Here is a 25,474-nt window from a genome sequence, read left to right as displayed (position 1 = left end):
TACTATTAAGGCCTATTTACAGTGACAGGTCCCGTCCAGTGTTCCTGGTATAGGGGCGACATAGCTCAGGAGGTAAGAGCAGTTGACTGGCAGTCGGAGGGTTGCCGGTTCGATCTCCCGCCCCGGGCGTGTCGAAGTGTCCCTGAGCAAGACACCTAATCCCTAATTGCTCCCAACGAGCTGATTGGTACCTTGCATGGCAGCCTTTGACCGTTGGTGTGTGTGTGAATGGGTGAATGAGAGGCATCACTTGTAAAGCGCTTTCGATAAAAGCGCTATATATATATATATATAAATGAAGTCCAATTACAAATGACCCTTTGGTAGGTGTGTGTTGGTGACGTTTCGCCAAGGGTGGTTTTTCACGCGGTCGTCTCTCCCTCTCTCTCTGGTCCCGCAGCCACGCCCCTCGGGCCGAGTCCACGGCCAGCGCGTCCGCGGGGTCCTCGAAGAGCGGCGCGACCCACAAGATCTGCCTGGTGTGCTCGGACGAAGCCTCCGGCTGCCATTACGGCGTGCTCACCTGCGGCAGCTGCAAGGTGTTCTTCAAGAGGGCCGTGGAAGGTGAGCCCCTGTTCTTCCTCCTCCTCCTCTTCCTCTTCTTCCTCTTCTCTTTTAAAGGTTTGCAGGGCGTTATGGGATAGGTACCGCTCCTCCAGTGTGTGCGAGCTGGAAGGATTCGCAGACAAAGTGGCGATTAATCTGTTTATTCTTGTGCATGTTTATTTGGAGGTTGTTTGGTGTTTCTGTTTGTGAGAATATGTTGTGTGAACACACATTTTGACAGTGGTATTGTTCAAACAACTTCCAAACACATATGGGGCCAATTTGCACTGTTTGTTCCATTTGGGCTGTTGTTGAGACTGGTGGTCCCTAGCAGACGGCTGTTAAACAACTTGTGGCTCCATGCTCCAGTTTTCATGTGAGCAGTCTTATCTTATCGTTGCAGGTAGCTGTATTTTTCAAGTTCTATTTTGGGCTTTTTTAGTGTTAATGTACAACCTGAATTGTTTTTTTTTCTTCAGGTATACACTTTTACAAGCTTCTAACACAGGTGTAAGATATGTGTTGTACATTATTATTATTGTTATTATTATTATTATTGTTATTAATTCCCAGCAGAGCATTCTCAGCAAAACTAATGATTCTGAACACACTTAAAACAGGAAATAAATAAATAAATAAAGGCCCTGGTTTAAAATAAATAAATAAAAAATTAAATATGTATTTTATATATAGGTAGCTTTGTTAGCTAGTGGTCTTGACAAAGGCTTGTTGTTGAAAAATCAGGACATATTTGGCATGTTTTTAAAACCACTGCAAAACAATTCCAAGTGCCTCACTCACATTTCATTTTGTTTTATTTGTGTGATTCTTTGAGTGATTGAACGCACATCATTTAATTACATTTTTTTTTTGTATCCTACAGTACATTTATGTTTTCTGGAATGACAGTTCAGAGAAAAAGAAAAAAAAAAAAAAAACAGGATGTCCCACATTAAAAAAGACCAGTACCGAGCTTTCGAAGTCACTGGCCTTCTGTGTAAGCAGCATACCCACAGAAGAACGCGGCTGTACGGCAGGGCCGATTCCCAGCACACACAGAACGTTCTCACGGTGTTGCAGCGTTGCCGCGACGTGACGCCAGCTGTGCGCGGTGATGTCGCGTCAGCTTGGGAAGGCTGCTTTCGCTGGGTTCGCACATGCTGATGGCCGGTTAGATTAAGAGGAAGGGGTGAATTCCGGACTGTGCCACCGCGCGATGCGTTCCCTGCGTGCAGAAGCTCCGGGGCTGCAACCTGACGCAGACCTGCGTGCAGTTTTGGTGTGCAGTTGTGTGGGGGAGTTTCCGCTGCCACCAGAATAGCGGGCATCGATGTTCAGAATATCGCAGTATCAAAAGAAAACCAAACAAAAAACCACGGCAGTCTTTTCTGCAGCGATAAAGAACATTGTGTACTTACAGTGGCATAGAATGATTAGCAATGCAGGTCATCTCTGTTTGGGGAGGATGGTGTGTGTGTGTGTGTGTGAGTGCGCGCGCGCGCGCATTTGTGTGTGTGTGTGTGCGTGTGAGTGTGTGTGTGTTTGTGGGTGTGTGCATGAGTGCGTGTGAGATGCTAATGGCTTGGCAGCCATGGCTGTTGACTCTGCCAAAACCTCTGAGTTTTTGTTTGGATGTCTTATGAGGGAAGTTTGAAGCAAGTGCTTTTAAGTTGGTTTCCGTGGCGGCGGATCAAAGGCGGGGACTGTTGCTAAGGGGCGTGACTTCACCTTCCCCTTGGCTGTGTTGCGTTTCAGAATTAGGCCTGAGCCCTGAACATCATTGTGTTCTCTGCTTTTGTGTGCCCTCGATTTTGTTAAGGCAAAAAAAAAAAAAAAAAAAAAAACTTTAATAAGCATCCATTTCACGTTTTTTTTTTTGGGGGGGGGGGGGATAAAACGGCTCCAAAGAGCCACAGGAAAACACTTCCATTTTGTTTCATGAGGGATCCCGCTTGCGCCGAACAGTCCCTGCTGTTCACGGAAACTCAGCTGTTTGCTTTCAGCTGCCTTAAATGAAACTGGGTATCAGTCCTTTTATGTTTTTATTTTTTTCTATTTGTTTTTTTTTTTATGTGATATTTTGTGTGTGGGTTAGGAACACTCCCACTTATCCCCAGTCTAACAAAGTCATTCAGAAATAAAATTCTTATTTCCTTCCCATATTTTAGAAGTTTGTGTTCATAAAACACTGGAATGCTCTCTCGGAGCCAATGTATGCTATGCTCAGGGTAGTATCATGTGACCAAACATGCGCTCTGTGTACGTTCAGAAAATTTGACTCATTTCCAATTTGCGACCAGTGAACGATTTCCTTTAGTTTTACAAATATGTTTTAATCTAAAGTTTGTCAGTACTGTTCATGAATTGACCTGCAACCTTTTTCCTTTACAGTATGTATTTCCCTTCTAACCAACACATTCTTATCAGTGCATTATGTGGTACATTTAAACAAGAATATTTCCAATGGACAATATTTCTACAACCCCAAAAAATACAAAGCATTGATTTTACGTACATGCAACATCGAGTAATATTAAATGCAAAAATAACAGATATGATGACGGCATTGAGCTGTAATTGAGTATGTTTTTTATTAAGTACATTTTTACTGTTGTATTGGCCACTTAGAATGGTTGCTTCATGCAAAAGTGTATTAATGTCTGATATTTGACCAGCGGGAAATTATATCTGTTATTTTTGTTTTTCTTCCCCCATATTTTCTGCGGTTGTTCTCGCAATGATGAAGGATGGAGAGCACGACAAAACACGGATGGTAAATAAATCATTTCCCCTTTACTACTGTTTCTGCGTCCTTTAGGGGACTCCAATACTTTCTGTCTCTTTTGAACTTTTAACTGAAAACTACAAATTAACCTGCTCAGCCTTTCCTCAGGATTTTTTAAATGCATGTCCGACTGACTGACTGAGTGATTTATTGATTTGATTGATTGATTGATTGATCAGTGCCTGTTTTCTCAGAGTCTAGTTTAAATTTTTTCCTTAAGTTCTCGCCTGTTACCTCTCCTGTCATAAGCTTTGATCTTTGATGGCGCATTACGATGCCGGAAGAATTCTGACGACAATGTTTGTGATTTAATCTTTTTTTGGAAATAACACACATGCAGCTTGTGCTAAATATTGAGCATTTTCTGTGGTCCTGACATTTAACGTGTTCCCTGCTTCCCTGTGTCATAAAGTGACTGTGGACTGTGCAAAATTAGAATGAGTGTTTGCTCACGTCAGTATGACTCAAACCGGCCTGTTTAAACATTCAGACCCATCGCTCAGATCCTGTTCTACCAGCACTTGACAGTTATTAAGTTCAGTAGTGCCTCACATTATTTTACCACAGGAGTAAATGATTGAGACGTCGGTTATTATGGTGTGAAAGCCGCAAGACGAGTTCAAATAGTTTTATGACTTATAAACCGCAACACCAGCGTGAATCGTTTAAAAATAGTCCCAATTTATGGCTCTAAAAACCACAAGACAAATGCAAATTTGAAGGTAGTCCTGATTTTTTATGGCTTTGAAAAACCGCAAGACGAGTGCACGTTGTTTTTTAAAGTAGACCCACGTATGTTGTGACGGGTCAGTCTGAGTGTGGTGAAAAGCATCTACCTTTTTTTTCCCCCAAAGGAAAACAATTAATCTGGTGTAAAAATCTATGGTTGTACAGTGATGGATGGCGCACGGTCCACTATTACTTACACAGTGGATTTCCCCATATCCCAGAGGGCCCGGGCTTAAAATTGATTATTTCTCTCGGTTGTTGCTTAACGAGGAGATGTGTTCATGTCTGTTTGTTTCGGCCTTTGGGGATTTTTTTTCGTTTTTACCTCGTTAAGATCTCGCAGAGCCCCCGCTGCTCAATGGGGAGTCACATGGGCCACGGGGCGAGTAAACGAATCGACGAAACCAAATGAGAACGAGAAGAGAAATTGAAGCGTCAAACCCCACTTCATTTTTGGACCGAACCGTTTTTTTTTTCTCCCCCCTCAACGCTGAACTGGGCTTCCAGGTCCTGACACCATTTCGGCCTTTTTTCTGTTCCTCTGCTTAGTTTTCCTCGCGGGGAGTGCAAACACTGGGCTGTCTCTGCACCCACGGGCCTGTTTAAAGTCGCCGTCTCTGACCGAAAGCGTAGAATAAATAAGAACTGGATTGGGAGGGGTGGGGGGGGGTATGGGGGGGTGGCTTGTCTGACAATTTCCCCCAGGGGCCGGTGGAATCGAGTAAAGAACACCGCCTGTTAAGGGCTGTTTCTCAGTGTAGCGGGTAATTTAATGATGCCATGGCAGTGCGTAACGGGCTGGGGAATAAAAAAGACTACAGCACCCGCAGGGCACCCTCCTGGCCACTCGGGGAGCTGTGGTTATCGATCTCCTCGGTCCAGGCCTGTGGTTTTACATTCGCCTCTCTGAGGGACAGGAAAGGTCGGTCTTTGTGGCTAAGGAGGTTTTTAAAAATAGACACCGGAATAAACTTCTTTTTTTTTTATTTTTATTTTTTAAATATGCATGTACGTTTCCTCGGTTATCTCAGGTGGAAATCCAGGTTCAGACAGTAAAAGCCCTCCCCAGTATGTTGTTCCAATGACCTGGATTTGCAAAATTAGCTCAGTTCTTCAGCCAGGAGGCAGAACTAATTAGTGAAATCAGCTGGCTGAGTTCATGGGTGGAAGAAACTTATGGCAGGACTTTCTCTTTCTGACCCCTGGACTTTCCTTCTTTGCTGTCGTGTGACCTCTGACCTCTGCCTTTTCAGGCATTCTGGGAGATGTGGTTTTTAAGGGGAATGGATGTCTGCAGGCTGCAAGCTCGCTCTATTTTCACAAGTGCTTGGTGGTTTCCATCGGCCTTTATGTGTGCTCATGCGCTTTAATTTTTAATGTTAATTCCCGGGTGCGATAACACGTATGGTTTAATGTGTGCGGATGCGCTCAGATGGGTATCAGTGGCGATAATGTTACAGGATTGGTTCGTTCAGGGTGACTTTACTGTAGGGAGTTGGAGGGGGGGGGTAAAACAGCCCCAGAACGACATTTGTCACCATGCACCTGCCCTCGCTCCCCCAGGTCAACACAATTACCTGTGCGCGGGGAGGAACGACTGCATCATCGACAAGATCCGACGGAAAAACTGCCCCGCCTGCCGCTTCCGAAAGTGTCTCCAGGCGGGAATGAACCTGGAAGGTAAACGCTGACTCACCACAGCCGGGGGGAGGGGGAGAGAGAGAGAGAGGGAGAGAGAGGGAGGGAGGGGGAGAGAGAGGGAGGGAGGGGGAGAGAGGAGAGGGAGGGGGAGAGAGAGGGGAGGAGAGAGGAGAGAGGGGAGAGAGAGTAGAGGAGAGAGAGAAAGAGAGGAGGAGGAGGAGGGGAGGAGAGAGAGAGAGAGCTCTGCAGTATCATTCCCTCCCACGTTCCCCTGTTCCTCTGATTCCCTCTTGCCTATGACATCACTTCCTGTGCCAGAGCCAAGTGGAAGAGACGGGCCCGTGTTTGTCTTATGGCTTGCTTTGCTGTGGAATTGAAATGATAGTATTTTCACAGAAAGAAATGTTAGGAAGATGGCATCTGCCCTATGTGCAGTGTACATTTTGCTCACAGTTCTCCTTGGGCATTTGGAACTGGTTGGAAAATTGTATTATTATATTGCCATACCGTAAGTAGTGTAAGGTTATGAATTTGAACAATTTATTTCCTGAGCTAAAAGCATAAATAATAAAAAAAGAAAGTCAGGACAAAAACGTGGATGAATTGGTGGAGAACCAAATCCTAGGTGTTACCACGAAAGCTTTTAGTTGCCATAGAAACATTCACAGAGTAAATTAAAGAGGAAAAGAGGCAAGTTGATAATATTTGAGGGTGACCTTTAACCTCAAATGTACGGTACATACTGTGACAGGCAGCCAATCTACTTGTTCGTGTATGAGTAATGCATTTGCTTCTGGTTTAGAGGTACTTGAACATGATTTCCTGTTTTTTTTTTTTTGTTTTTTTGTTTTTTTGCTATTTCAAATACATTTATGGAGTGAAAATGAAGCAAAGTGGGGGGAAAATATTTCGAGTAATAGTCAGAAATGTTTAATTATGAATTTTGTTGATATGAAACGTGATGTTTTTTTTTGCTATGGAATAGACTCCTTTTGAATTCATGATGAAATACTTTTTTAAATCCCTTTCAGAAAACCTTTCCTACTTAATAATGCATCCAAAGACGTAATCCAGCGCATAACACAAATGTCAACACACAAATCCTAAAGTAACAAATAAAAACGAAAAGCTAAACCATTCATTTGAAATGTTCAGTTTTAGACGAGGAAGCACAGCGAAATCCGCCATTTTGCGATTGCCGAACGTTAACGGCGCCTCTCTCTGCCTCCAGCGAGGAAGACGAAGAAGCTGATCAGGATGAAGGGCCAGCAGGTGGCGTCGTCCGAGCCCGTCCCGCCGATGGCGGAGGAGGGGGCGCGGGCGCTGCTGCCCAAATCCATGCCCCAGCTCATCCCCACCATGCTGTCGCTGCTGAAGGCCATCGAGCCCGAGACCATCTACGCCGGCTTTGACAGCACCATCCCCGACACCTCCAACCGCCTCATGACCGCCCTCAACCGGCTGGGCGGCCTGCAGGTCGTCTCCGCCGTCAAATGGGCCAAGGCCCTGCCAGGTGAGGCCGGGACCCCGCCTCCCACTTCCTGTCCGGCTCCAGGCCACGCCTCCCACTTCCTGTCCGGCTCCAGGCCACGCCTCCCACTTCCTGTCCGGCTCCAGGCCACGCCTCCCACTTCCTGTCCGGCTCCAGGCCACGCCTCCCACTTCCTGTCCGGCTCCAGGCCACGCCTCCTCAGGGGGGCGGGGCTTCAGATATATATGTATATATGTATGTGGGGCCAGAGAGAAGACCCGTCTAGCAACTGAGTTGTGCTTTAGAGAAAGAGAATTTGTTTAAGCTAAGCTGTGAGAAAAGATTGAAGTTGTGTTCAGTATCAACTCGTTCAATATCAAATTAGCTAGTTCGTTAAAAAAAATAACTATCTTAAACTTTTTTGACATTCGCTTTTAAAGTCGTTTTGTTGGAAGAAAGAAGCGCCTAAAGGATTGAAGGCTGTTTTGACCGAGTTGACAGGAGTCTAGTGGGATTTCTCACAGTGTAGACCAGCCCAACCCTGTTCCTGGGGATCTAACCTCCTGTAGGTTTTTCATTTCAACCGTAAATTGGCACACCTGACTACTAATTAGTAGCTCAATTCAGGTCTCGAGCTGCTGAATGAGGTGTGATTTGTCACGGCTGGAACGGAAACCTACGGGGGGACGGTACATCTCCAGGAACGGGGCTGGGCGGCCCCGGTGCAGACAGTGACAGGGCAGACTAATGTATGGGTTGCGTGGGTAGGACGAAGGAACGTGAGGAAACCGGAGATCTGAGCTACAGCTCGGTGAAAGACGGCGGGAAGGCGTCCAAGCGGAGATCCGATAGGTGCACCGAAATCCAAGGAGGAACCTGAGACCAGAAGGGGGGGGGAGGAGGAGGCGGGAGAGGGGGGAGTGATGAGTAACGCTAGCATTACCTGCGCTTGGGCGTTTCTTTTACAGTTTGCAGAGTGCAACGCGGACTTTAATCGAAGCACCGTGGTGCACCGTGGCTTTGCAACGAGCAGAATGAGAACTTCTTCAGCTGGCCCAACAATCATAGCATAGCATAGCATAGCGTGACATAGCATAGCATGGCATAGCATAACATAACATAGCATAACATAGCATAGCATAACATAGCATAGCATAGCATAACATAGCATAGCTTAGCATAACATAGCATAACATAGCATCGCTTAGCACAGCATAGCATAACATAACATAGCATAACATAGCATAGCATCGTTTAGCACAGCATAGCATAACATAACAAACATGTAACATAACATAATATAATAAACATACATGCAACATAACGTCGGCCATTTAGGCCAACAGTGCTCACCGTTTTCCTGACTAAAGCAGTGCTCTGATTACCTACAGACTAGATAGTGTCACCATATCAAGCCTAGTCTACGGTTTCTGCCTCTACTACGTGACCTGGCAAGGCTATATCATCAAGGGTGGGAGGAGAATAAATCGCACGTAGTGTTCCGATTTTCAAATTGCAGGACAAATTGAGATTTACGGTATCAAAAATAGCGGTACATATTGATGAGTGTTAGGATGGAGGCTGAAAGAGGTGGACCAATCACATTTTAATCAGTTGTTTACAGTAGAGCAGTGTTGGCTTATCGAAAAGACGGATAAATAATAGCTCTTCCAAGTACATCTGACAGGAAGGGAGAGTGAAATTTTGGCAGATCATTGAGTATCAGGGCTTTTTTAGAAACTGTAGTGTAAGGAAAAAGAACCTGAATTAAAGGAATGGAGAACAAAAATGAATGAGGCAATTTGGTCATGGAAAACATTTGAATGAATCTTAAACATCAAAACATTTTTAAAGAATGCAAAACATGAAAATGAATGCAGAGGTTTTGAAGTTTAGCGATAGTGTTATAAGCCCTGAAATGCTTTTTGCACACATTTACACGGCAATACATTTCAAAAGTATTCCACTCTACATTTAACAAGCTCAAAGGGCCCCTTTTAGCTGCCGGTCCTTGGACCAGTTCTACCATTGAAATATAGCACTAAAAAAAAACACGGCGCTAAAGGTTAGCATAACTGACAACGCATCTTACAAAATGGATGACAGTGATACGCAGTAACACTGGCCTGAGTGTCCAGAAGTGCATTCGTTTATTAAATGCAGATTCTGGCGCCGAGTGCCAGCGGTAATCGGCTGTAGCTGTAGTAAGGCCACACCGGACGCCTTTTCTCTTTCAATGTCGCTGAAAGACGGCAGCATTTTTTTCTCTCAGAGCGCCCGTGTGAACGTTTCGGTAAAAATGTCAGGCGTCCATTTCCCCCTAACGAGAGGCGGTAAGTCACAGGCCTGCGTGGCTGGGAAGGTCCTGTCGCTGGTGCTGGGGCCGCCGTGGGAGCTGCAGTGTGTCTTTGGCTTTGCCCCCCCCCGCCCCCCCCCCATTCCACATTCCTGAAACGCTCAAACTGTGTGAGAGACAGAATGGACTCGGTCATCCTCTCGAGAGCCGGATTATGAAACAAAATGGCGCTCGAGAAATGGCGAGTAGTGTCTAGGGCAGGGATGGGGGGCGGGGGGCGTGGCTTGGGGTGTGTGGCGTTGAGACTCGTGAAAAGACCAGTATGCGTGTGAAAAGACTGGTGTGTTTTTGAAAAGACTGATGTAAGTTTGAAAAGACTGGTGAGTGTGTGTGTGTGTGTGTGTGTGTGTGTGTGTGAGAAGACTGGTGTGTGTGTGTGTGTGTGTGTGTGAGAAGACTGGTGTGTGTGTGTGTGTGTGTGAGAAGACTGGTGTGTGTGTGTGTGTGTGTTTGTGTGAGTGTGAGAACAGACGGGCGTTGTGAGGCCAGCAGGTGAGTCATGCCCCTCTCGTCCCGCTCAGGGTTCCGGAACCTTCACCTGGACGACCAGATGACCCTGCTGCAGTGCTCCTGGCTGGTGCTCATGTCCTTCAGCTTGGGGTGGAGGTCCTTTCAGCAGTCCAACGGGGGCATGCTGTGCTTCGCCCCCGACCTCGTCATCAACCAGTAAGCCCCCCGCCCCCGCCCCCGCCCCTCGGAAAAAAAAAACGCGCTTTCACCCAACGGTTTCGCCCGGGGCGGTTTAAAAAACCGCCGTGAGAATGAGCAGCTGGCGGTCGGGACGCGGCGGCCTCCCGCCGCGGATAGCGATGTTCTGCCGCCGCCGCCGCCGCCGTTGTCCTCAGATGAATTCGCGCGAGGAGCGGCGTCCCGGAACGTCGCGGAGAAGCCGCGACCCGACCTTAACCCCCGTCGATGCTCCGCGCTGGAAAGCGCTGTGAAATGTTAATCCGTATTGTTGAGCCCCATTCCGGTAAAGATTCCCCAGGCTGGGGGCGTTGGGTGCGCGCTGTCACACGAGGTCTGCGTTAGAATAGTTTCTCTTGAGAGAAGAAAGAAAGAAAAAAAAAAAAAAAAAAACCACTTTCAGAAACCGGTATGGGCCAAACCAGAAAATCAGGACCCAGCAGATTTCGCACGCTGCTCTTGTTCCTCCACCTTGAGTCTGAAGTAGCATTGTTTTTATTTGGCCCTGCAATAAAACGAAATAGAAATGGCAGACAGAGCAGCCTTGTGATACCACTGTGATACTGTCTAATTGTGGAAGTTTGATGCATTTGGCAGATGGTAGACTGGATGTTGTTTTATTACCTCTGGTTTGATTAGCATACAGTAGGGTTAGCTGCAGTGAACACACATAATAGTGAGTCGTTTTATTTACTAATACTGTGCAGTTTATCTCCCAATACACAGTACCTATCAGTAGCATCTGAAACCATCTGTGGGGAAATATTTAGGTGTGTTCCTGTTGTGTAAATAAACCCATCAGGCTGGGTCAGTGTTGGTAATGTAACGTTACATAACAGTGAGAGGGACGCTGGAACTTTTTTCTGAAATTGTGTCTTGTGTGAAACCGGCGGGGAACGGTTTCGCTGGACTGACGGGCGTGTCTCTGGCCTAGGGAGCGGATGAAGCTGCCCTACATGAACGACCAGTGCGAGCAGATGCTGAAGATCTCCAACGAGTTCGTGCGGCTGCAGGTCTCCTACGAGGAGTACCTGTGCATGAAGGTCCTTCTGCTGCTCAGCACAGGTGGGTGTCTGCTCTCTGCGTGCGGGCGGGGCTGTGGGGTGGGGTGGGGGTGGGGGGGGAACTGTCCAGGGGAGGGGGGGCTGTAAATGGGCTGGGCTGCATAGGGAATTGAACCTGCAAGCCCACTACTTAACCCTTGTATTCCACTGCTGTCTCCAAAAAAAACCTTTGCTTGTATCGTATCGTGTAAGTTCATAAATAAATCAATAAATATTTACTTGTATGACGTTAAAGGGCTGTGTAGCCTAACTGCAGGGGGGCTTTCAAACAAGGGTGAGAACAGATAAACGTCAAAAGGGAACGTCAAAACCTTAGCGTGACAGAAGCAAAAAGTGTCTTTGACACGACTCCCGCCCCGCCCCCTGGAGAACAGAGGGACGAGCAGATGCAGATGTGGTCTGGTTTCACTGTACAGAGTCAGAATAATGAGGCCAAAAGTCCGTTGAACTGTCAGACACTAGGACCCACGGTGCCTGCAAGTCATTCAAATCTGCTTTGTGATTGACGATGCCCGGAGGACACTTACTGAGCCCCTGCCTGTGTGCATTTGCACAATGCACATTCATACCGTGTGTGTGTGTGTTTTAAATGGCAAAAAGCAAGCCCTCACAGCACGCCAGCATGAAAAGCCATTACTGACCTGTGCACTGGGAGGCCCAACCACAAGGTGCAGCGATACCGACGCTTTTAACCGTCTTCAAATTACCGCAGCCCTCGCCACTGATTTTGAGAAAACACGCACACGGGTACACTCTTGTATTTTAAGCGCGTTTTAATTGTGTGTTTTAAACGAAAAGAACGGGAAAAACGGAGATGACATTTCCAAGCCGATCAGGGTATTTTTAGTGCCGCGGCCAATCTGCGGTGCCGCTGTAATGACACCCCCCTCGCTGCCTTCAGAACAACCCCGGGGCTGTTTATTTCTCACAAATTAAACGCGGTGTTTCAGCCAATCCGGTCGCCCCGTGTCCCCTGACAGCAACAGCGATTCTCAGTAATGTGACATTAGTGTTTCTCAGACATCACATTGTGGGCAAGCAGTCTTGGTTTTCTTCTTCATTTTCTTCTTCTCCATGTTTATGGTTTGAGCTCTTAACTCCGTACTGATTAGGGTTTGTCATCCATTCTTACCTTCCTTTGAAAGACCCCCAGTTCTGCTACACAGCCTTCTGACCCGATACAAGAGTATTTTATTTTATTTGATGAAAGTAGAATGCAAGTAAGTTTCCCCTCAGCTATTTTGCGATTAAAAACTGGTATTGAGATTTAAATAAAAAATTTTAAAATCTGTTTAACATTTTCTGGCACAACACAACTACTACTGTATATCAACTGATTAAGATTATTAAAAACTGAGTTTAAATAGCAGACGTGAACAAAAGTATGTTGGAATAAGTAAATAATATTAGAAACAGGTTGAATAAACCGCCATTTCTTTGTTGTTGATTTGTTATCAGGTTAAATTAATGTACTTAATGCTTTTAAACGGGATGTACGTCAGGTTAAATGTCAACGGATGCACATTCAGTTAGCAGCTCACTAAGACGTAATTCATGACTAGCAGTCGGTAAGTGTAAACGGCACGTAGAGAGTAACTATAGGAACAGACAGTAACGGCGGCTTGTCCCGTAAGTATCTTTTCGGTCATTTTCTTCAGTGGTCGGAATTGAAGATGTAACGCTGAAAGTCTGCACTGTTCCGTTATTAAAAAAATAACAAAAACAGAGGGAAGAAGAAGGAAGAGGGAGAAAGAGGGAACAGGGAAAAAGCGGGAAGCGCTCAGTGGAAATTTTTCCCGCCCCCGTCCGTCCCGTCAGACAGAAAGACGGACGCTTTCATGACTTCTCCGGCTCCTTCCGGCTGAGTCTTTTTGCATAATCCCTGGTTAATTGGAGGGGAAGGTGCATCTGGGCTGAAGTCCAGGACTAGCAGAACCCTAAAAAGGCGGGCGGGGCATAAATCTTTCATCCGGTCTTCCATGGGGGGTGGGAGGGTGGGGGTGGGGGGAGCGGAGGAGAGCGGGATGGAAGCGATTGAAGTCAGTCCACGTTTTGCATAGTCTCCATGCTAATCGGACGCAGGGGGGACGGGGTGGGTGGATGATATATTAGGAATGATGATTTACAGGGAACAGGGGAGTTGTGGGGGGGGGGGGCAGAAGCAGTGGTGTTGGGGAATGGGATGGAGGACAGTAACCAAGGGGGGGTGCTCAGGTTTTATCGTCCCTAAAAAAAACCGCTGCGGTGCAGCAATCGGGCAGAAGTTACGGGACGTCCCGCAGCTGAGATCCCCATAGCGGACGCCCTTCCCTATTTTTGCGCGTTTATCCGTTTGCGCATTAGGGGGGCGGGGGGGCGGCGGGCGGGTGGGGTGGGGTTACTCTGAAGCGGCTCAAGGTCGGGTGTCTTGCTCGGGACCTGAACCTGCCTCCATCTGGTCACAGTCACACCTGCTGAGCGCTTTTTTGGCAGCGAGTCACGTTACAGCCCTTTGAAAGCGCTGTGCCATGTTCAGTCCCGTTCAGAATCCGGTCCAGGGCTGACTCCGCTCCAGGTCCTGCGCGAGCTGCAGTGTCTGTGGGCGTTCGCTCCAACCGCACGCTGCACCGCCAGATTTCACTAATGAGCTCACTTCCTGAACCCGGGAGGTGAAACGATTAGAGAGGTCAGGGGGGGAGCACTGCATTGATGGAGCAAATTCCTCATGCCTCAAATACCTGAAGATCACAGGTTCAATAACCTGGGTAAGGACACTGCTGTTATACCCTTGAGCAAGGCACTTAACCTGCATTGTTTCGGTATAGATTCCGGCTGGATGGATGCGATTTAAATGCTGCGTTTAAAAGTTGCGTGAGTCGCTCTGTCTAAGAGCGTCGGCTAAATGCCTGTGATGTGATGTAATGTGCCTGCAGACACTGCAGCCTGCAGGCCCTGGTGCTGAGTAGCGCTGGCCTAGGCTGCAGATGAACTCGGTGCAGCTGGCCTACATCAGGAACAGCGGGGTTTTCAGCAGTGCGGGGGACTGTGTCACTGAGCCAGACGCTTGACCAAAACAGCCCAAAACCGCGCGCATGTTTCAGCACTCCGGCCCCCGTTGCTTAGGCCCCGCCCCCCCCTCTGACCCGTCCTCCTCTCCCTCCCTCCCTCCCTCCCTCCCTCTCTGCAGTGCCGAAGGACGGGCTGAAGAGCCAGGCCGTGTTCGACGAGATCCGCATGGCGTACATCAAGGAGCTGGGCAAGGCCATCGTGAAGCGCGAGGAGAACTCCAGCCAGAACTGGCAGCGCTTCTACCAGCTGACCCGGCTCCTGGACTCCATGCAGGAGGTGAGCGGGGGCAGGGACGAGGGCGTAGCTTAGCCTTGAGCATAGCCGTTAGCATAGCGGAGCTGTTAACTTAGCCGTTAGCGTAGCGTAGCTGTTAGCTTAGTCGTTAGCGTAGCCGTTAGCACAGCGGAGCTTGCTAAACACGTGGCTACGCACTGGTTTCTCCGGTAGCGCGCTGCCATTGTAGCCTCGAGCAAGTTCATCGGATGGTTCAGTTAACATGCAGCTGTCAAAATAGAGAAGGCCATAAAGAAATGCTGGTTAGGGAAGTCGGCCCTCTCTGCTCGGGGAGGGTGCAATGTGATGTTAACCCTTTAAGGCGTGAGACCGCAAACATGTGAGATTAGAATGCTCTTAATTGAACATTCTAATGCTGATGTCACAATCACTGCTGGTAATTGAAACCGATGGAGTTCTAGAACACTCTACCCTTCAAAGGGTTAATAGCGTATTTCTGAAAATGAAGCGAAGAGCAAGTGACAATATTTAATTTATTTTTCCTTACACATTTAGCCTGGTATAGAGGCCTTTTATTTTCTAAGCTCATGGCTAGATTGTGCACCATGGCAATGAAAATGTGCTTTGACTAGACTTGTTCTGCATTAGATGGTAGCTATCAGGCACCGTGCTGAAGCTCTGCTCGTTTCCACAGATGGTCGGGGGGCTGCTCAACTTCTGCTTCTACACCTTTGTGAATAAATCCCTGAGCGTGGAGTTCCCCGAAATGTTGGCGGAGATCATCAGCAACCAGTTACCAAAATTCAAAACGGGGAGCGTCAAGCCCCTTCTGTTTCACCAGAAGTGACTGCCTTACAGTGTATACAATGCCTTAAAAAAAACCCCAACCAGCCCGGCCCGACAGCCCTAAACACACACACATACTCACCTGCGTGCACACACACACACACACACACACACACACATTTGCGCACGCACCAGCTTGCTTACACATCCTCAGAGGAATCCCACGTTGGAGGCGGGGATGCCCGATGGCGTGCTAACGGGCGCTAGCCCGAGACATTGTGCTAACGGGCGCTAGCCCGAGACATTGTGCTAACGGGCGCTAGCCCGAGATGGCACGCTAACGGGCGCTACCCTGAGATAGCACGCTAACAGGCGCCACCCTGAGACATCGTGCTAACGGGCGCCATCCTGAGACATCGTGCTAACAGGCACTACCCCCGGAGACATCGTGCTAACGGGCGCTACGCCGAGACGTCGCGCTAATGGGCGCTACGCCGCGCTAACGGGCGCCACCCTGAGACATCGTGCTAACGGGCGCTACGCCGAGACGTGGCGCTAACGGGCGCCACCCTGAGACATCGTGCTAACGGGCGCTACCCTGAGACATCGTGCTAACGAGCGTTAGCCCAAGACGTGGCGCTAACAGACACTACCACGATACGTGGCGCTATAACGGGCGCTACCCTGAGGACCCAGGAGGGCCGTGAACGAGGACGGCCAGGCAAGGAAAACAGGAACTGAGCGCTTCAGAGACGTTAGCGCTCACAGGGCGCTTTAACAGACACACATTTTTAATTGGCTGGAAAGTACACTCATACTGACACACACACACACACACACACACACGAGTTATGCTTTTAAAAACCAATACAATATTTTATATCATTAGAATATTGATTTTATGCATGCACACTGCTAAAATGTTTACAAATATACATCAGAAAAAGGGAAAACACGTGCCTTTTTTAAGCTTTGCTGTATGGTTTTAGAATTCCCCCCCACCTCCACCCAAACTCTAACTGTCCAGGGCAAGTACTTTGCATACACAATGATTGTTCTTGTGTCCCCCCCCGCCCCCCCAGCCCCCCCCCCCCCCAACTTGCACTGGCAGTTCCTGTCCTTTTTCATGTTTTACATTTTTTTTAATAGCCATGTTTCCTGATCTGGGCAGCTGAATGATGGTGAAATAAAACAAGTGATCCTTACAATTATGAATTATGTAAATCCAAAAAAAAAAAATTCTTTTCTTTTTAGCTTAATGTTCCGTGTTAAATTTCTTCGAAATGGCAGCGCTTTCCGGTTTGTGGCCAGCTTCGTTTGTCCTTTAAATCAGAACACACAAACGCAAAACAAAAGGCCTGCAAGGAGGAAAAAAAAAAAAAAGGATAAAAATTGATTTACTCTTCTGGTGAAATGAAAAAGAAAAAAAAAAAAAGCTGCCAGCTTCATGTTTTACACCGTCCACGATTCCTGGAATGTGGTCCGATCCTGCCCGGAACTCTCTCTCCCGCGCTCGAGTCGCGTCCCCAGGTGGAGGGGGGAGGGGGGGGGGGGGTCACGCAGTTCGTGCATCTGGCAGCGAGCCGCGCACCCCGTGTACAGTAGGCTACGTAGATAATCCAGCATTCCCTCCCTCCCTCTCTCTCTCTCTCTGGAGCAGAAGGCTCGCATCGCAGGCTGCGCACGCGCGTTTCACGCGATTCGCCCCTGGACGGGGTCGCGCGAGCGCTTTCGCCCGTTTGCGTACGGCCGTTTTAGCCGTCGTCGTCGTCGTCGTCTGACCTCCTCGTTAAAACTCTCTCTCTCCCCTTTTCTTGTCGATCGATTGGAGGCCGTGGTTCCGCAGAGCTCCCTTAGATCTCTGCACGCACGCGAACTGCTCAAATGCATACGCAAACGGCGGCCGAAGAAACGCGTTTCTTAGGTCCGGTTCGTCGCTTGTTTGACGCGCCTCCGCCTGTACTCTGCCAGTGCCAAACCGCGTTTTCTCATTTGTATTTTAACTATCTGACAATAGCGTTGTCTAACAGTAAAAAATGTTATAAATGTTTATATGAGAAGAGTTTTTAAAAAGAAAGCTGATATAAATATATAAATATATATATATATTTTTTCCTCCTCTGTTAAAGCGTTTTAGTTTAGAAATACTCAAGGTAATCACATGCTTGTGTCTGCTCAGGTTTCCGATATGTGAACGTAGTGGATCGATCCACTTTAAGACGCCATGGACGTGTTGATCAGTTCGAAAACGCATTGCTGGTAATTACTCTCAGCACCATTTGTTCATCATGCCCTTTTATATATACATGTTTTTAGAATATATAGAATAAAGGTGTAAAGATATGTTCAAAGTTTTTAATTAGGTCACCAGAACTTTCCCCCCTCCCGTTAATGCCTGGCTTGGGTTTTGTTAATGCTTAGACAGTGCAACAAAGCTTTTGATTACCTAGAATTGATTGATTTGAATTTTGAAATTGACAGGAAGCGGCAGCACACGCTTTCGCTGAGGTGACCGGTTCTTCTCGTGCTGTATTTGTCAATAGCCGTATGCCTATCTGCTACAGACTAAAGCCATTTTTTCCATGCATAACATCCAGCTATTTTCAATGATTAAAAAACCAGGTATGCTTGTGTGCACCTTTCTTTAATAATGACTTAAGAACATTTTGGAGGCAAACGTCTGTGTGTGTGGAATTAAAAAATTGTGATTGATGTGACAGTTTTTTTTTTTGTTGTTCTTTTTATTTTATTTTATTTTATTTTATTTTTTAGAATTGTACATTTTCTCGTGTTACGTGTATGTAACGCATCTCCCGGGAGACGGGGGGGTGGGTGTGGGTGTGGGTGTGGGGGGGGGGGGGGTGAAGCCAGGTCTCTCTTGAAAGGGATTTGTTGATCTCGTTGGGACCACCTGGTTAAATGAGAATGATACCGACAATGTAATGCCCGCGACTGTCAGAAGCCGCCTTTCTGCGCGTCAGACTAGCCATTAGCATTCAAGCCGAACTGCTAACCTATTGGAGAAAGAGAAAAAAAAAAAAAAAAAATCAAATATCAGTATTGATATTAGTCACATGATGATTATTCCTCTGATGTTTTTATTCTATTTGTGCTTCACTACAAAGAACTTTATTTTTATGCATTTTGGGTTACTTTCACATACAGTCTCAGAGCTCCCGTTTTGGTATGGATTTCACAAAGAAAAGTTTTTCAGATTTTTTTTTCCTTTATTCTCTCTGGTATAAATTGAATTTAGAAAAAAGGAAAAAAAAAATATTGAATGATTAATTTTGATGTACTATTCTAACTATATTTATTTCCTAAAAGGCCTATTTTGAGGCAGGAGGAAGATCCAGGTAAACAAAAAGGTGATTCAAAAATTTTTGCTCTATTTTGCCAATAAATTTAATCTGGGTGGTATCTTCATTTTAGTGACATTGGTTCACTTGTAATCCATTAAGAATCGGCAGTCAATATTTTTGTTTGCGTTTTTGACCAAGAATAACCATATGCAAATGTATTTAAAGTGTTGATGAAACATGTTTGCTTGTACATAAATGTAAATTAAAGTATCAGTGGGAAAGATTTTATGGAAGAATACCATGTTTTTAATAATAAAAAAATGGTGGGGAGGGAAACAAGTATATTTTGTATCGTTCAACCATTTGACCAAAGCAAAGCAGAGAAATGAGCGTTCATGAGCAGTTATTTTTACAATAGCACTTCTACGTAATTATCAACTATAGCACTTATAAGTTATTTTTTTAATCTAGCTTTTGTAATGGTTTAGGTTTTGGTTTTCTTGTAAATTACTGTGAAGATTAACCAGTCACTTCAAAAAGGTATAAACTGTGTGTGAAAGTAATCTATCAGCAAGAGCCTAAAAAAATTGCACTACCCTAATACTGGTTGGAAAAAAAAAGTCTATTTTGTATAAGATATACATGCAAATATTATCTTCAGAAATTAAGGGCAGATTGTATTTCACTGGTTATGGCTTTCATTAAAGTCTGTTTTGTTTGTTTTTTTTTTTTGTTTTTGTTTTTTCTTCTCAGTTCTGTAATTGTAATCCAATGTAAAGAATATCCCAATTGTCCATTTGTTTAAAAAGTAGTTTTCTATTACTTCTGTATTACACCTTTTCTGTAGTCAATGTTGATCTTTTCACCTACTTGATTAAATGTTGGACTAAGGTTTCTTTGCTTGGTACTTTTAAAGAGCTTTGGTGATACGCCGAAGCAGTATGGTGGTAAGCTGATAACCGTTGTCGATGGTTTGAAAATTGTTCGCCGGAATGGTTTTCTGTCATGATGAAGAAGTTACAGCTATCAGTCGTTCATATATAATAAATGCGCTTTTCCATCCTGGTGCTCATTTGTCACAACTGTCTTTAAAAATGAATGAATGAATGAATGAATGTCTTTATACATACGAATGTTATTTTCCATATGACTAGCCCAATGTACGAGTCTCATCTGCTATTGGTTGAATGGATGACACTGTGTTTATACAGTTGTTTTGGCCAGATGAAATATCGGCAGAGATGTCCATAGGAAAATGGCCAGTTGCTGAAAACTACGTCTGTCAAGATTAGTGTTATATATAATTTAATAAGGAAGTTAATATTTCACATTTTTCTTTCTTTTTTTTGTGCTGTGATTTTTCATTTGCCATAGTTTCTAATTAAATTGTTTAAATTATAAGCTATGGGGAATGAGAAATCGCAGCAAAATAAATTTTAAAAATTGAAACTTTTGCTTTTTAAAATATATATAACGAAAATATTTTAATTATTATTTGGATATAAAACCAGGAATGACACGAAATAAGCCAGTTGATTAAAGTATAAATGCTTTCACTTAGTGTGACCTTTGATTACTTAACTCTTTAAGATCAAGGTCAATGTGGCATGTAGCCCATGCCTTAACACTCAAATTCCTTTATTTTTACTCCAGGGTGTCTAGTTAAAGCTAGCAGCCTAGTAGCTTGCTAATGCCTGCTAGCAAGAGATCAATGCTAATGCTAGCTAGTAAGTGACAACACTGAACAACTGATGTTCAGAAGAAAGACAACACATTCAGTAAATGTGCTGAGATGACTGCTGGTCAGGAAGAAAATTAAGGGAGGGGCGGGCAGCGTACCCTACTGTATACATTTTTTTCATAGACATTTTTCATAGTCATAGATTCCATAACAGACTAAGACTGGTAAACGAAGGAAAAGCAAAACGCAGACAGATTATTTTCAAGGAAAAAATTTTTTTTTAATTCTCAGCATTATTTCCATTCGGTGAACTGGAAATATTGTGTGCTTCACAAAATAACTAGCTGAATAAATACTTTATGACGCCTTGTTATTCATAAATGTATAGACAGATAGAGAGACTGACCTTTAACCAGGGAGAGAGGGCAATTGAGAGCAAAGCTCTATTTTACAATGGCGTCCTGAGAATACAGCGATGTAGAAAACACGATGACAATAACACAGATAAAGAGGGCACACACACAATCTTTTTTTAAAAAATGCCTCTTAGGGACTGGAGTCATTGTGAACTATAACGCTGGTAAACTAGCGCAAGGATTCAAGGACAAACCGGCACGTAGCTTTCAGGATGACTAACAGCAGTTTATGTCGTCTGCGCTGTTTGTCAGGGGAAGTTAAGGTTTCCGTGAATTACCTGTTTATCAAACTGTCATTTTCTGGATGCCTTGCAATGTCAGGCCTCCAGAAGCAATAAAGAGGAGAAGTTTGACAAAGAGGACAAATGGCAGACACACACACTCACCCACACACACGCACACTCAGTACATGCATGCACAGATGCACACACACACACTCAGTACGTAAACACGGACACACACACACACTCCGTACATAGACACACGCAAGCACAAAGTCCCTTTGTGTTGGTCTTTAATGGGAAGGAAATCTGTACAATGCTCATATAAATCTCCAATAAAACATTATTAAGGCAGGCTCAAAACTTGACACATTAAAAAAAAATCAAATTGCTAAAAAATTAAGTTAGTATGCTACAATAGAAAATATAAAAAAATTTTGTACTTAGAAAAATGATGCCTTATCAAATGCCAGTATTTACAATATGTTAATACCATACACACCCAATAAAATAAAGCCATTTTAGGACCCCATCCTAGAATATTAATTCAATGCATTATAAATAGCAGAGATTACATAAAGATCAAAGTAGCCCATTTTCACAATATATATATATATTTGTAATAATTCTTTTTTTTTTTTACCATTTCCACATGTATATTGCTGTAAAGAACGTTTTTCCCCAAAAGAAAGTTTAACATATCTTATGCGTCTAAGAAAAAAGAACCTTTTCTCCCCCAGTTTAACGATACCAGATTCTTCATAATAGTTCCAAGAAAAAATAGACAGAGCATGACAAAAAAAAAAAAAAAAGAAGGGGGGGGGGGAAAAAATCTTTCAAGAAGCGAGGTGCTGTTTGTTAACAGAAGTTTTAGGCTCAATTGCAACAAAAACCCTGCGTGACACTGAACTGGAGGCATCGCAGTAAGGTCTTCCATTGCAAGAAAAAAAATGGCAACGGTCGACGGAGGTGCAGCCAATCACGTTGCACCGTGCTTCGAATCCGATGTTCCCTTTGATACGCTTTGCACGGTTTGTGATTAAAATTTAAAAAAATAAAATAAAATAAAAACATTGTGGAATATGGGCCAGTGAGAGGACCACAATCGCAAAAAATCTAAATGGATAAAAGGAATAGCACACACACACACACCTTCAGAAATATCAGAAATTCTACATATGCTGATAGAAACTGCGCCCGTACTCAACTGAAATGCGGAGTTCCCGGAAAAATAAGTTTTTAAAATATATCATTTTGCATTTTGTACTGTGAAGGAATGCGTCCATTAAGTGGATGTGAGTATATATTTTTTTCCCCACTAATGACACACATCAGAAATGGAATTACAGCAAAAGCAGACTACAGGACCAAACTACTGGGGGAAAAAAAAAAAGAAACTGCTGTAAGATTTAATAGCACTTCACCCGATGCACAGCATGAAAAGTAATTTTTTTTTTTGTTGCAATGGAGGACAACTCTAATGCACGGGAGCTTTGTCTGCTGCCATGGAAACGTGCACAGCAGACCAATCACACAAGTGCGCTTTAAACTGAGGGCGGGGCTTTGTGGTTCCCGCCAGTGTGCTTGCTGCAATTAGGCCACGAAGTCCTGCCGACAGTACAGCCAGTACCCCCCCCCCCCCGAGTCGTGCACTGAAAGGGGAAGTGGGGGCATTCACCAGCTGGTTCCCTCGGCAGAGCAGAAGCAGAAAGCTCAGCGAGAGGAGGGTGAGAGTGAGCCTGCAATCGCACTGCTCCACTCACACGCTCTACTCACACACACACACACACACACACACACGCACGCACGCACACACGCACACACACACACACACACACACACACACACACACACACACGCACGCACGCACACACACTCACACACACGCACACTCTGACACGCGCACACACACACACATGCATACACACTCTGACACGTGCACACACACACGCATACACACTCTGACACGCGCCACACACGCATACATACTCTGACACATGCACGCACACACACGCACGCACACACGCACTCTCACATGTGCACACACACGCACACACACACGCACGCGCACTCTCTCTCTCTGCTCCCCGGTCGATCTGCAGCCCCTCCAGGGGGCTTTCTTGCGCAGGGCGATTGGGAAGGGGTCAGTGACCTCTGACCCCTGACCCCTGACCTCAGGGGTCACACAAATTCCACATAGTTCTCTGGTATCAGCCCGGTCCTCCCGTCCAGAGTGCCTTCCAGCCAGCCGGGTTCGCGGGAGGGGTGCACTGCGGGAGACAGAGAGGGTGGGGGGGGGGAGAGATCCCGTCAGCACGCGATCGCTACACGCCGCCGCCGCCCGCGGTCGAACCAGGCCACGGCGGGACACGTGCGGACCGTCCCCGACCGACTCCGGGAGGAACACATCTGTGTGGGGCCCCTGGGCCCCGTGAGCCCACTGAAAAGGTAAACCGCGGAACGAGTGGCACGCGGCAGACCTCAGACACACCGAGGCGGCGGAGCGAGCGGCGGAGCGAGCGGCGAAGGGAGCGGCGAAGGGAGCGGCGGAGCGAGCGGCGAAGGGAGCGGCGCTCGCAGGGGGGAGATTCTGATCTCGCCTCCGCGTTTCTCTGCTCCGGGCTCAGTGGGTCGGGTAACGACGGAAACCCAGACAGCGGGGAAGCGTGTGTGCAATCAGACGGGCGGTAAGACTGTGAAAACACCGCAGAAGACCCGCTTTAGCACAACAGGAAGGAGAAAGACCGAAGAACTGAGCCGTTCACTGACGCTTTAGAGAAGACTCCTGAGGAAAGGCACCCTGCTCCTGGACATCTACAGTCCTGTAGCTTACCAAACCTAACAAAGCACTCCTCATTCAACAGCTAGAGATCAGCATTGAGCTGCTGATCAGTATAATCAGGTGTGCCAAATTAGGGTTAAAATGAATACCTACAGGGTGTTAGATCTACAGGAACAGGGTGTGGCAGCCCTGCTCTACTTTACTTTACTTTATCCAGTTTATTTTTACAGGGACAGTGCACATTAATACACATTTATGTAAATGTCACAGTTTAGCCAGCATGGCTAATTTTAAACTAGAGACTAAATATTTCCCAGTCATCTCAGATGCATCTTAGATGCATCTCGCCTCTCTTCCCCTCCCTCTCTCCCTCCCTCTCCCCCTCTCTCTCTCCCTCTCTCCCCCTCTCTCTCTCTCTCCCTCTGTCCCTCTCTCCCCCTCTCTCTCTCTCTCTCTCTCTCTCTCTCTCTCTCTCTCACAGACACCACGCACCCAATCCTCTCGACAGGCTGACTCATCAGCGTCCCGTCCCAATAACAGCCAGACCGAGCCGCGCATCGCCCCCAAACTGGCTGGCTCTGGTCAGAGCAGCTGAGAGGGGGGCTGTAGCTTCACTGTGCGAGCTGCACTGCTGCCTTGCAGGAAGGCCAGCCGCCGCGCTGGGATTGGACGGAGCTCACCGTTCTCGAAGATGGTCCCGGCGATGAAGGACAGCTCGGACTCGTGCTCGGCCTTGCAGGCGTAGAGGGCCCGCGCTTTCCGGAAGGGGGGGCTGCGGGAGGAGGGGGGGGAAGCGAAAAATCAGCCAGGGTAAGGGACACAGTCTAATCGCTGAAGTGGCCCCTGCTGCCCTATAAGCCCAATTAACTAATCAAGAGGAACAGAGAACAACACACACTCATGCTCGTTAGCTTCCCACAGCTCTCTGTAATGTCTGTTCAGCCCTTTGTGACATCACAAATGTTCTCAACTGAACATTCTAATTCTGATGTCACAATCGCTGCTGAAAAAAGCAGAGGAGTTCCAGAACACTGACTTAGAATTATGAAATAAAACATTCCAGAAGTCCTACTCTTCAAATGGTTGATACAATGTGCCCCTTATCTCAATACAGTCATCTCAAATTTTGTTGTGCTGGATGTGGAGGGAGGGGATAGGGGGTGGGGAGGGGGGGGGGAGTGCAGGAGTGCAGAGTGGGCGGAGCCACCCACCTTAAGGGGGAGGAGTCGCTGGAGGTGGAGGAGGCTGGCTGGGGACTGGAGGGTGCGGAGAACATCGGCCAGGAGGGGGACCGCGGCGAGGTGGGGCTCGGGGAGGCCGGGCTGAGGGCGACAAACACAGGCGGCGAGCGTGAGGCCCGTAACCACGGTAACCCCCGCCGGCCAGCCGGCCGAGCGGCACGAGCGGTGCTGAAAGCACCGTGCCACACCGCGGCACTTCCGCCTCTGCTCCAGTTTTAGCGTGCACGTTAAACAGGAGCCCTGTGTATGGAGCAGGTGGCACAGGCCTATCAGGAGATCGCATGCTCGCTAAAAACACACGCCCCCCAAGGCAGAACGCACGCCCACTACAGGAACACATCGGTACAAGACACGCCCACCACAGACGGGAGACAGGGTCTTATTTCGACGTGTCCCTTCTACGCCTCCAAAAGGATCAGGAGGCGTGTCGCCCACCAGCGGGCATGTTCTGTGCCAGGGGGCGTGTCTTGTGCCGGTGGGTGTG

General features: G+C 46.6%; 2 protein-coding genes across 2 annotated transcripts in view; one reads left to right on the top strand and one right to left on the bottom strand.

Annotated features, from left to right (window-relative positions):
- LOC135262729 (glucocorticoid receptor-like) overlaps window positions 1-19,717 on the top strand; it is a 73,433-nt gene extending 53,716 nt beyond the window's left edge. The window contains exons 3-10 of the mRNA XM_064349898.1: window positions 401-564; window positions 3,293-3,319; window positions 5,624-5,740; window positions 6,933-7,214; window positions 10,050-10,194; window positions 11,150-11,280; window positions 14,446-14,603; window positions 15,256-19,717. Coding sequence (XP_064205968.1) covers window positions 401-564; window positions 3,293-3,319; window positions 5,624-5,740; window positions 6,933-7,214; window positions 10,050-10,194; window positions 11,150-11,280; window positions 14,446-14,603; window positions 15,256-15,408 — 1,177 coding nt within the window. The 3' untranslated portion in view covers window positions 15,409-19,717. The remainder of the gene's footprint in view (window positions 1-400; window positions 565-3,292; window positions 3,320-5,623; window positions 5,741-6,932; window positions 7,215-10,049; window positions 10,195-11,149; window positions 11,281-14,445; window positions 14,604-15,255) is intronic.
- A 1,526-nt stretch (window positions 19,718-21,243) lies between these two features.
- Window positions 21,244-25,474, bottom strand: part of LOC135262728 (rho GTPase-activating protein 26-like) — an 88,103-nt gene continuing 83,872 nt past the window's right edge. Inside the window, exons 22-24 of the mRNA XM_064349897.1 lie at window positions 24,961-25,071; window positions 24,430-24,521; window positions 21,244-23,237 (exon numbers count right to left, since the gene is read on the bottom strand). Of these exons, the coding sequence (XP_064205967.1) occupies window positions 23,149-23,237; window positions 24,430-24,521; window positions 24,961-25,071 (292 nt within the window). The 3' untranslated portion in view covers window positions 21,244-23,148. The remainder of the gene's footprint in view (window positions 23,238-24,429; window positions 24,522-24,960; window positions 25,072-25,474) is intronic.

This window comes from Anguilla rostrata, chromosome 9 (genome assembly GCF_018555375.3).
Source record: "Anguilla rostrata isolate EN2019 chromosome 9, ASM1855537v3, whole genome shotgun sequence".
Lineage (NCBI taxonomy): Eukaryota > Metazoa > Chordata > Actinopteri > Anguilliformes > Anguillidae > Anguilla > Anguilla rostrata.
This window is presented reverse-complemented; position numbering and strand designations above follow the sequence as displayed.